The sequence below is a fragment of the Pistacia vera genome, unplaced genomic scaffold (genome assembly GCF_008641045.1).
Source record: "Pistacia vera cultivar Batoury unplaced genomic scaffold, PisVer_v2 Contig595, whole genome shotgun sequence".
NCBI lineage: Eukaryota > Viridiplantae > Streptophyta > Magnoliopsida > Sapindales > Anacardiaceae > Pistacia > Pistacia vera.
The window spans coordinates 234,923-247,836 of NW_022196440.1; the positions used below are offsets into that span (position 1 = coordinate 234,923).

General features: G+C 38.8%; 1 protein-coding gene across 1 annotated transcript in view; it reads left to right on the plus strand.

Annotated features, from left to right (window-relative positions):
• Positions 1-8,175: 8,175 nt before the first annotated feature.
• LOC116110075 (probable LRR receptor-like serine/threonine-protein kinase At1g56130) overlaps positions 8,176-12,914 on the plus strand; it is a 30,169-nt gene continuing 25,430 nt past the window's right edge. Inside the window, 8 exon segments of the mRNA XM_031396308.1 lie at positions 8,176-8,210; positions 8,622-8,696; positions 8,834-8,905; positions 8,994-9,059; positions 9,643-9,684; positions 10,704-10,942; positions 11,936-12,029; positions 12,779-12,901. Of these exon segments, the coding sequence (XP_031252168.1) occupies positions 8,176-8,210; positions 8,622-8,696; positions 8,834-8,905; positions 8,994-9,059; positions 9,643-9,684; positions 10,704-10,942; positions 11,936-12,029; positions 12,779-12,901 (746 nt within the window).

The following is a 12,914-nucleotide window of genomic DNA, read 5'->3' on the forward strand; positions in this document are numbered from 1 at the left end:
CATGTTAATGTGGCTCTACCTGTCGATATTTGGAATGGTAGAGCTAAACAAGATCATATTTGTGTGACTAATCATTATTTTGATAACGAATGTAAATTAAATAAATCTTTATTAGGATTTATATTAATGGATGTGGATCATAGTGGTTAACAAATTTATAATAAAATTGTTGAAGTTTTAGAAGATTATGATGTTATTAATAAAGTGATAAGTTAAACTTTAGATAATTCAAGTGCTAATAGTACATCTATAGATTTTTTTAAAATTAATTATCCTTTTTATAACAATTTGAAGTTTTTTTATTAACGTTGTGCATGTCTCATTATTAATTTAATTGTGAAAAATGGTATGAAAATGATAGGACCTGACCTGCAATCTGGACAAAACTACCAACACAATCCACACTCACATGCCAAAATCAATATTTAACGAAAAGAATCTGTTATATTAATCACCCTAAAAGCATACAGCCTTATCAATAAAGCTAACAGTCCTTTCCTAGCAAAGCTAAAAAACAAACAACAATTAACTCAGAAAGACAATGTAAATACACCAGAAAATGATGAGTAACAGACTGACTTCGAGGGTCAGCCACCTCCCCAAACACTGACTTCGAGGGTCACTAGCCTCCCTGCAATTTCACTCTCAAAATCCAGTTCTCTCCCCTTTTTCTCTTCTCCCCTTTTTATTCTGTTTTGTCACCTGTATGTTCTAACTGAATTCTCCCCCATCCCTTCATATCCTGCCACCTGTTCCACAGATATTCCCTAAATATTCCCCCATAACAAATCCCAACTGCCTAATATTCCCCTACTTTCTACCACCACCCTTCCTGTGGTACACCAGCTTTGTTTGATGCTCTTCATTACCCTCCCCAAGGAGAACCACCTTGTCCTCAAGGTGAAATGTAGGAAACTGATGGTGAATAATGTCAAAATCTTCACATGTGTTTTCGTAGGAAGGTAACCCCTTCCATTGAATCAGCACTTCCCACTGGACATTCAGAAGTTTCCTTTTCTTGAGGACTGCTTCTGGCTCAAGTTGTAAAGTTAAATCCTCATTAAGAGCTGCCGGAAGAGGCTGGCTGTTGGGAATTTGGAAGGTTGCTTTCTTCAATTGCGAAACATGGAATACATTATGAATGCGGGCTGAAGAAGGTAATGCTAACTTGTATGCCACAGCTCCAATCCTGTCGGTGATGACAAAAGGACCATAAAACCGCGGGCTCAACTTCTCATTATAGCGACGGGCTAAGGATCGTAACCGATATGGTTGTAACTTCAAGTATACTGATTCTCCTATCTCAAATGTCACCTCTCGGCGATGTCGATCAGCATACATCTTCATGCGCCCTTGAGCCTTGAGAAGATTTGTCCTTAATTCTTCGATGATGTGATTTCGGTGCTAAAGTTGTTGGTCAACCTCATCAACTGGAGAAGTGTGATCAGCATATCGTAATACGGTTGGAGGTTCACGACCATAGAGAGCTTTAAAGGGGCACATTCCTGCGGAACTATGATATGTGGTATTGAACCAAAATTCTGCCCATGGCACCCATTTGGGCCACTGCTGGGGATGGCTATTGACAAAACACCGGAGGTAAGTCTCTAAGCAACTGTTGACCACTTCGGTTTGACCATCCGTTTGCGGATGGTAGGCTGAACTCATGTTCAGTTGGGTTCCAGACTGCTTAAATAATTCAGCCCAAAAATTACTCATGAAAATCCTATCTCGACCGGATACAATGGTTTTTGGAAATCCATGCAACCTGATCACCTCTTGTACAAACAGGTTTGCTACTGTCTTGGCTGTATATGGGTGTTTAAGAGTGAGAAAGTGGCTATACTTGGTGAGCCAGTCGACCACGACTAGAATAGTATCAACCCCATGTGCTTTGGGCAGCCCCATAATGAAATCAATTGAAATATCATCCCAGACCTGGTGAGGAATAGGTAAAGGTTGGAGTAACCCTGCTGGACTCAGAGCATCGTATTTATTCTGTTGGTAGATGCTGCAAGCAGCTACAAAGGCCTTGATGTCGTTCTTCATTCCTTCCCAAAACACCACATTTGAAATTCGCTTGTATGTCTTAAAAAAACCAGAATGACCTCCAATCGGTGAAGTATGGAATTCCTGCAGTATCTGATCAATGTGAGGCCCTGATTTTGGTAAAACCAATCTGTTGTGATACATCAAATGGCGTCCCACCATTCTGAAACAAGGGTGGCTGTTTGGGTCAATCAGGAGCTGTTGGATAATCTGCCGTAACTTGACATCTTGTTGTACGGCATCCTCAAAACTGTCAAGGCCCGAAAAACACCCCATCGAAACAGCATGATACTCAACTGTCTCTAACATCCTGGAAAGGGCGTCTGTTGCTTTGTTTTGTGGTCCCGGTTTATATTGAATGATGAAGTGCAGTCCTAAGAGTTTGATAACCCACTTTTGCTGACTTTCACTTAGCAGTTTCTGGTCAGTTAGGAAATGTAAACTCCGTTGATCTGTCCTGATAACAAAATGTCGGCCCAGGAGATAATGCCGCCATTTTTGCACCGCCAATACAACCGCCATTAATTCCCGCTCATAGGCTGACTTAAGTTTGGAATTGATAGACAAGCCTTTACTGAGAAATGCAATCGGTCGCCCCTTTTGCATCAATACTGCCCCCAGTTAGCTTCCCGAAGCATCTGTCTCGATGACAAATTCTTGAGTGAAATTGGGCATCCTGAGGACAAGGACGCTGGTCATGATTCGCTTTAACTCTTCGAAGGCCCGTTGAGCTGCTGGATTCCATGCAAAAGAATCTTTTTTTAAAAGGGCAGTGAGTGGAAGAGCGATCTTACCATAATCGCGAATGAAACGGCGGTAGTAGCCTGTCAACCCTAGAAATCCCCTAAGTGCCCTGATGTCCTTTGGTTCTGGCCATTTAGTGATGCTTTCAATTTTGGTGGGATCAACTGCCACACCCTTGGCTGACACGACATGCCCCAAATATTCCAGCTGAAGTTGCCCGAATTGACACTTCTTTTGATTAACCACCAGCTGATTCTCCAATAACACCTGCAAAATAATACCTAAATGCACTGCGTGCTCATCCATCTGCTTACTGTAAATCAGTATATCATCGAAAAACACCAATAAAAATTCTCAAATATGGCCTGAATACATCATTCATAACTGCTTGAAACGTTGCTGGTGCGTTGGTAAGGCCGAAAGGCATTATGAGAAACTCATAGTGCCCCTCGTGTGTCCGAAATGCAGTCTTTGGTGTGTCTTCGGGTTTCACTCTGATTTGATGATAACCTGACTTTAAGTCGAGTTTTGAAAATACAGTTGCCCCGTCTAACTCATCAAACAGTTCGTCGATAGCGGGGATTGGAAATTTATCCGGAACTGTCACCTTGTTAACGGCCCGATAATCTACACAAAATCGCCAGCCTTTGTCTTTCTTTTTCACTAATAAAACAGGGCTGGAAAACGGGCTAATGCTTGGTTTTATGATTCCCGATGCCAACATTTCTTTGACGATACGCTCGATCTCATTTTTCTGATAATAAGGGTATCGGTAGGGTCTGAGGTTTGGTGGTTGTGTGCCGGGAACTAGCTGAATGGCATGGTCCTTTGACCTGGTTAGCGGTAACCCGGAGAGTGGCTCGAAGACTTGACTATACTATCCCAGTACTTTCAGCAGTCTGTCATCAATAGCCCCCATATTTTCACACTGAGTCTGCAGCTGCCCGAACTCGATCAAACAGCCCTGTCTTTCACTTTGTAATGCCTTAATCATCGCCTTGAGTGATACCATGGTCTTGCTAAGAGAGGGATCACCATACAAACAGATTGCCTGGGGTCCCATTGTGAATTTCATAGTTTGTTTTCTCCAGTCTGTAATAGTCTCACCCAATGTCTCAAGCCAGGCAATACCCAGGACTACGTCCGCGCTACTCATCTCAAATGGAAAAAAGTTTTGCACGATTGTCACCGTTGGTAACTCCAGACACACATCCTTACATTCCCCTTCACATCTCACACTATATCCATCACCTACTCTGACCCCAAAGGACTGAGTCCTTTCCACTGGTATCCCCAATTTTTCAACCACTTTCGAGCTAATGAAATTGTGGGAAGCCCCACTATCAATCAACACAATCCATTCCTTACCTTGGATTCTCCCTTTGAGCTTCATAGTCTTTGGTCCCTGAATTCCCACCACCGAGCTAAGGGAGAGCTCTACGTTTTCCTATGGGTGCTCTAATTCAGCTGTGACAGTTTCTCCACCCCCACTTGGGTCTGGGTCATCTTCTTCGTCGTCAATCAAGAGGATTTGAAACTGTTTATCACCACATTTATGCCCTAGCGAGTATTTCCCATCGCATCTGAAACAGATTCCCTTCTCTCGTTTCCTCTGAATCTCGGCGTCTGTCATCCGACGAAAAGGAAAGTCATGTCGTGGAAAGCTTGGTCTTTCAAATGGCCGAGAGTTCGTCGTTGTAGATTCACGAGTGGAAGCAGTCGTCGATGAAGCTGGCTGGAAGGATTCAGGTGTTCGTCGATTGGAAGGGGAAAAAAAATTAGAGTTAGATTTTAGGGATTCTATCGCGTTAGGGAATTTGGGGTTATTTTCATTTCGGGTCGGGTTGGGGCTGAATAATCTGGGTTCACTCTTGGATCCATATTGAAAACCAGGCCCAACTGAACGTGAACCATTGTTTGCTTCTCCTTGGGCTTCTTCTAAAGCCTGGTTCTTATCTTCAATCCGTTGGGCTAGCTTAATCATTTGAGTTAAGGAGTTGGGTTGGGCCAATCTCACCTCAGCCCTAATCTTTGCTTTTAACCCATTAACAAATGCAGCTTGTAGGATCTCCTCTTTCTCCCCTACCAGTAGTGCTGCGACTGCCTCAAACTTACGACAGAACTCCACCACTGAGCTTGTCTGTTTCATTGCCATTAATGATTCATATGGGTTGAGTTCTTGGGATCCACTAAATCTTTGCAGTAGAGCTAACTTGAACATAGCCCAAGAGCTCGCCGGCGTCCTGGATTCTGTCCACTGGAACCAATTGATGGCTTCTCCTTCCATGCAGACAGCTGCTGTCGCCAACCTTCCTTCCTCCGATATTCCATTGATGTTGAAGTACCTCTCAACCCTGAAGATCCAACCGTAGGGATCTTCACCTGAAAAGATGGGCATTTCCAATTTTCGCCCCCCTATTTCATTATGGTTATGGTGACTACTTCCTGGCCCACTGGCTCCATTTTCGTCATGGTGAGACTGATTATTTTCTCCATAATGTCCCTCTGCTCTCTCACCCTCTTCTTCATTCTTTCGTCTAACCCAAGATTGTAGCTCCACCAAACATTCTCTGATGGTACCCATTTCCACTCCCAGCTTTGTCACTTCTTTCTCAACATTATCGAGTCTAGAATCCATCCTCGTCACAACCATTACCCAGACCACTCTGCTCGGATACCACTTGATAGGACCTGACCTGCAATCTGGACGAAACTACCAACGCAATCCACACTCACACGCCAAAATCAATATTTAACGAAAAGAATCTGTTATATTAATCACCCTAAAAGCATACAGCCTTATCAATAAAGCTAACAATCCTTTCCTAGCAAAGCTCAAAAACAAACAACAATTAACTCAGAAAGACAATGTAAATACACCAGAAAATGATGAGTAACAGACTGACTTCGAGGGTCAGCCACCTCCCCAAACACTGACTTCGAGGGTCACTAGCCTCCCTGCAATTTCACTCTCAAAATCCAGTTCTCTCCCCTTTTTCTCTTCTCCCCTTTTTATTCTGTTTTGTCACTTGTATGTTCTAACTGAATTCTCCCCCATCCCCTCATATCCTGCCACCCATAACAAATCCCAACTGCCTAATATTCCCCTACTTTTTACCACCACCCTTCCTGTGGTACACCAGCTTTGTTTGATGCTCATTAGAAAACAATTAGAGATAATATTGATAGAATTAGACATTCTTTAGCTTGGATTACTAGTAGTAATAAAAGAAATGCTGAATTTCAAGATGTTTGTATAAAATCAAATATGTCTTTTAGAACTTTTGCATTAGACATGCATGTTAGATGGAATAGTGTTTATTTAATGTTTGATTTATGTTTACCTTATACAAATTTAATTAGTTATTTTGTAGCAAATAATAAAGGTCCTCATTATTTTGTAGAAAATGATTGGTATATAGCTAAAACATTTTATTCTTTTCTTAAATTTTTTTACCAATCTACTTTACAACTTTCTAGTGTGTATTATCCTACTAGTCCATGGGTAATACATACAATTATAAAAATTTTAGAGTTATTTAGAAAAAACAAAAACAATGAAATTTTAAGGGAACCAATAAAGGCAATGGAAATTTTTTTTTTTTTAAATATTGGAAATCCATTCATTTTCTTTATTGTTTAGGTGCTATATTTGATCCTAGAATTAAAGTAGCTAGTTTAGAAAATGGTTTAGACACAATAACTGAAAATTTACAAAACGAAGCATATGCCAATCAATTAGGAGAGGTAAGAGATTGTCTTATAGATGTATATTTCTAATATGAAAACATGTATGAGAACCCGCAAAGATGCGAAATACCCAGGGAAGTTGCATCAGAAGAAACAAATTAAAACTTCTACTCTTGGAGTGCATTTAATAGGTCAAAGAAGACCCGAACCCGAAGCACAACCTCCTCTTCAAAAGCACCAACAACGAATATACTGTCCTCCATGTAGTCACAGAGTAACGAGCTTCAACAATATTTGGGAACCCCCGAAATGTTACCAGCAGATCCACAACAAAGAGCCAATTTTGATGTCTTAGAATATTGGAAAATTAGAAAATGTATTTTTCCGGTATTATCAAGACTTGCCTTGGATATTTTTGCTGTTCCTGTCTCAACCGTCTCATCCGAACAAACATTTAGTGCAAGTGGAAGAATTTTAAATGAAAGGAGGACTAAACTTTCACAAAAAATGATTGAAGTCCTTACATGTCTTCGAGATTAGGAACGGTCGCGCCATCAAGATCAATACGAGGTTGTTGACGATACTTTAATAGAATCATTTCAATTTTGTAATATAGATGATACGGATGAGGGAGGTCCTAGTCAACTCCTAAATTAGTTGTTTTGTAAATTGTAACTTGTAAATTAATTGTCAATTATTGCACTCTTTTTTCTTTACCAAGTTTTTGTCCTATTAGGTTTTTATTGGTGAGGTTTTAACGAGGCAATAATTGTTGTAATTTCTTATTTTATTTTTTGATAAATGAATAAATCTAATTTTTCTTATATTACAATTTTATTGTATTAAAATTGAATTAACATTTGAAATGTTAACAAAAAAAAAAAAATTTAATTTAATTGAATTTTGATATTTGAAAAGTTAACTAAAAACAATTATACAAAACAAAACAAAAAATTAAATAAAAAGGGGGGTGGGGGTGGGGGTGGGGGGTTACTTTTCCAACATTAGAGGCGTTTTTGGTCCGAATGGTAGTGTTCTCAGCTTCCAGTGCTGCCACCTTGTTTGAGTGCTGTTGCATAAGGGCAATCAGAGCTCCCAGTCTGGCCTCGAGGCTAAGATTGGTGTTATCAGAATTTTCAGCCCTAGAGAGTTTCCTTACGAAGCAGGGTTTGAAAGATGAATGATTGCCAAAGACCCCACTGTGGATGCCAAACTGTAGATGCAAAAAATCTATCTTTACGAAAATAGGGACTGATCCCGTGAAGTTGAGGTCACTAGCAATCCGCTGTACCTGTACACGGAAGAAAACAAGCGTGAAGCGAACGGGAAACACCAAGGTGGTGTTTGCCGTAGGCACTTCGACGCTCAAGTCAGCAAGGCCGAGTGAGGCTAATTTAGTGAGGGTTAGAGAGAGAAAAGGTTACCAGAAGTCTAGTCGGAGACTATAACTACGAATGTGATGCGAAATTCTCGAGAGCGAGAACTGTGGGGTTTGAAGGTGTAATGTTCGTCCCTTGTGAGAGGGTTGACCTCTGTTTAAATAGTGATTATAAGATCTTCGAATCCTAGTAGGACTGTGAGTCTTGGAGTTGAGGTTTCGTGAAAAAGGAGAACCTTTGGTTCCTTTACCTTAGTGGGGAAAGGGAGTCCCAGCGGGTCTAAGACACGGATTTTAGACGAATTAAGGTAGTGATGGACCTCTTCGATAGAGTTCGGATAGTACCAGGGTAAGTAGACGACTCTGGGCTGCAACTAGATCCTAAGTCCAGAAGGTGGTCTAGAATCAGAGGGCCTGGGCCCAGATAAACTGATGGTGAGACCTAAACAAATCGGATCTTTGTTGATTGGGTTCAAATGGTGAGCAATTAGGTAGGTATATCGAACGGACCTGATATGCAAACTCTGTTGTGGGCCCAATCGGAATTGGGCCCCGATTTCGAGTTTTGTTGGAGATGTCTTCGTCTTTGGGCCTATTTGGGCCGTGGACTTTTTTTTTCCCTAACAAGTACGAAATCTTTAACCATCTTGTAAGGCAACACTATCAAAATTATAATATTACGTGTTGGATATACTCATATATACTTCAAGGTTTTTCTTCCTCTTATTTTTTTGATCTAGAATGTTGGTTTCATCTGCAGCAGAGAACTAAGGAATAACAAAATTTCGGGCTCAATTCCATCTGATATTAACCACTACTGGAGTTTGCAGTATATGTTAGTTAATTATATCCTTTCTCTTTTCTATTTTTCCCTTCATAACTTTTTGGTTGTTTTTTTTCCCTCCATAACTTTTTTGTTGTTAGCTAGTTTCTTCATCTTATAATTGTGTAATTCTAATATTTTTCCTTCAGGGATCTTAATTTCAACAATATAAGTGGACAGATTCCTAGATCGCTTTTCCAGTCGTTTATGTTGACTCACCTGTAATCTATCATTTCTGCTCTGTTGTGTCCTTTACCTCCCAGAATGTTCTCATTATATTAAAACATGTACTGCTGCACTTGTACTCAGGTTTCTTGGAAATAATAGGTTAACTGGCACCCTGCCTACCTCTAAAAGTGGGAAACTTCTCAAAATGTAAGCACTTTTAACATATTTGCATTAATCTCGTTACTAATTAACATATCAATTGAAAGGGTAATTTTATCAGCGACAATTTAAATTTGAGTAAGCCATTTGATCAAAGGCTAAACTTGCATTCTACTTTCTCAGTTTAGTGGCTTCCCAATATGAAATTGAAGATGTAAAGCATGTTCCTATTATCAATACCTGTAAATTGATTTGAATAATGCCTGAAGACTGACTAGCAGCTGTAATGTGTAGCTAAAATTCTTCTTACCCTGTGCTTGCAGAGATGTGTCATACAATAATTTATCAGGCAGCATTCGTTCTTGGATAAAAAAACAAAAATTACAACTGTAAGTCTTGAAATTATTCTAAATTTAGATTTCATACTATATTTCATATTCTCTTTGTTAAATTCTTTTTTCTTTTCTTTTTTTTCTAGTTTAATATTCTAATTACTTTACAAAGCAACATGATGACATATTCTGTTAGCTCCTTGGTAAAATTTCATTCAAAACTTTCATTTCTAACAAAGATTTGTATTCTACATGTGGGATGAAGCTAACATTGAGATTTTTATGGGTGCAATGTGCAGAAATTTAGTCGCCAATAACTTCACCCTTGAAAGTAACAGCAGGTGATTATCTCATTTCTATGATTCATTCAAATGCTTGAAACTCTCTATAACAGTTGTGAGCAAGAATAGGTGCCTACTTAAGTTGTTGATGGCACATTTGAGGATTCTTTTAGCATGTTAACCTGTACTGTGAATTTTTTAGAAATATGTTTTATGTATGAAAGAGCAATTATTACATTGAAATAAAAGGTTACTGAGATCAGGCTTTTAGAAATAACCTGATGAAAACGTTATCTTTGAGCAAGAAGTATTTTTTCTATCTTGGGTAGCATGCCTAACCGGAATGTTTTCTTCTGCCTTCATATACTGTTCATTTGAGCTTTGAACTGTGATTCTTGAAAGTTTTGTTATGTAGTTTTAATAATTTTGTTAATTGGACATGAAAATCTAATGGATAAACTAGTAGAATATGGGTGCTTTAGTGGCTGGTTTTTGTATGGTTCAGACAGTCTACCAGCCTTAAATCATTTCATCCTGATTCTGAATCAAAAGCTTAACACGCTCAATTGGAGCAGCTGCAGTCTTTGAAACAGCAGCATAAACTCCTCCCATAAGAAAATCCACCAGAAAACCATAGGCACCGTTCTCTGATGGAGCTTATACATGTAGGGGAGAAAGGGGTGCAAGTGCCAAGCCATTGTCCTGTCTTTCTGGTTGCAAAGAATTCTGCAAACCTCCATTAACATAACCAGTCACATTATAACTACGGGTGTGCAAATTGGGAGACAGCTTGGTAATGAAGTAGGACTGTCCTAGAATTTTCTGAAATACCGATGGATGGTGTGATCCATCTGCCATGCTGGATAAGCTAATGAATGATGGGGAAGTCCAACCGCAGATAGGTTGATTTGGTCGGTAGTATGGTATCCTTTATTCACACTGATGTATCCACTAGTGTTGGTCTGCTGCTAGTAATTACAGGCGGGAGAATTTTTTTTTTTTTTTTTTTTTTGCCCTGGTATTGAGTGCATTCGGGCTCAGAATGTGTTACATTGGATGACTGGGACTGTTGGCAACAGACTAAGGATGTTAGCTGCTTCTTGTTATCACATTACAATGTTCTTGGATGTCATCATAAAGATGATTGCTGGTCCTCCTTCCTCTTGTATTTTAGGTACAGGCCAACAAGCATTGGCAAGTCCCAATTTACTTTGCCTCTTATTCTGGGTTTCATTGCTGGGATTGGGCATAGGAAATTTGATCATTGATGGAGCTGGGGGTGACAGAATTGGATATAAGGCCACGGAGCTGTCAATTGGTTGTATAGATTGTACAGTTCACTTATCATTGGCGGGCTAAGGCCTTTTTTTGTACTGGGCCTGGGCTGTATAGGTTTTGTTTAGCCTGGTTAGGCTGGGCTTCTTTTCTTTTGTTGAGCACTTGGGCCTGTCCAAGTTGCTCACTTAGTTTGTAGGGGTTGTTTCGATTATTCTTTTCTTCTTTATAAATTTTCCGGGATTATCTTTAAAAAAAAAAAAAAAAAAAAAAACCTTAACCCTAAATTTTTATAATCATTAAAACATTTTGTTTTACTTCAAATATTTTTTTATTTAATGAAAATATAATACTAAAACTACGGAATGCATAAGAAAAAATGATGGCTCCTAGGTGGACTAAGTCAAACCATTGAGAAGAATAGAACAGGTCTAATTGTGGGGATTGTTGTTGTGGTTGGGGTTGTATTTCTGTCACTTGCAATTTTCTTGATGACGGTAAATCAAAAGATCTCTGTTATCACTGACGTCTTATCTATCATATTTACTAGCTATGAAAATATTGTTGTTAGTTTGCATCTGGTTCTAGTCTTTTATCTATGTTAACATCTCGGCCATATGCTGACTTAATCCTTTTAAAATGTTTGAATAAGAAGGTGAGTTACATAAACTTTGGCTCATGTACAAGAAAGCTATTGTACACATAAAAGAACAATGTACTTTACTAATACTTGTTCAATTCATTAAGTAGAGTTCCATTAGTAAGTTTTGAAGTGCATCAAAAGCTAAGAACTTGGATTCTAGGTTAATTAAAAAGAATAGAACTATGCCATCATTTTGAAATATATGGAAATCTTGGTCATTTTAGTTTTTTACCAAATTGCTTACCCTTCAGGCACAAAATTGTGTTACAATGCCATGATTAGACAATTGCATCTGTTATTTCCAGCATTTCACATGTTTGACTTGACAACCCCGCTAAAGTATTTGACAAACAAGTTCCTAATAGTAAACTACGTTTGTTGTTGAATTTTTAGAGCTTGTTGGCATGGATGTCAAACCATACACTTTCAGTTATGTGGAACTAAAGACTACTACAGAGGGCTTCAGTTCTCCAAACAAGCTTGGAGAGTGTGGATAGGGACTAGTTTATAAGGTATATCATTGTTCTAGTAAGTGCCAAATGAGTGGTGAGCACATTTGGTGCCTTAAGATTAACTGTTTTTTTCTAGAACTAAATACAGGTTTCTGCATTACTTTTTGTCCTAGATTAACTTGAAAACACGATCTTTTTGGCTTTATATCAATAAATAGTTGGGTCATCTTTGGCTTCTGTTCTCTTTGGTTCATAGAATAAAGATAGGATGTGGTATTTTGTCAATAATAAGCATATAAAATTGATCAATTGTTAATTGATTTTTCTCACCATTTCAAGTTAAGCTGTTTATGCAATAGGGAACACTCAGTGATGGAAGAGTAATTGCTGTGAAGTAATGATCTACAGCATCCCACAAAGGGAAAAGCTAGTTTCTTGCAGAAATTGCTTTCGCATCTATTGTGCAGCACCGTAACCTTGTAAAACTTCGTGGATGCTGTTACCAGGGAGAACAACGAATCCTTGTTTATGAATATCTTGAATTTAACTGTCTTGATCAAGCATTGTTTGGTATGTTAACAGCATACTTGTTAGTACTATATTTTTCCTAGGAGTCATACATTATTGGGTAATAAAATCACAGTTCAAACTTTTGTAAGACTTTTGTAAAGTAGGAAAAAGAAGTTTGAACCTTCATTGGTCAACACGTTATGATGTATGTTTAGGAGTAGCAAGAGGGTCTAGCTTATCTTCATGAAAAGTCAAGGCTTTGAATCATACACAGAGACGTGAAAGCCAGTAATATTCTACTAGATGGTAATCTCATCCCAAAAATATCAGATTTTGGTTTGACCAAACTTTATGATGACAAAAAGACCCATATAAGCACTCGTGTCATTGGGACAATGTAAGACTTTCAA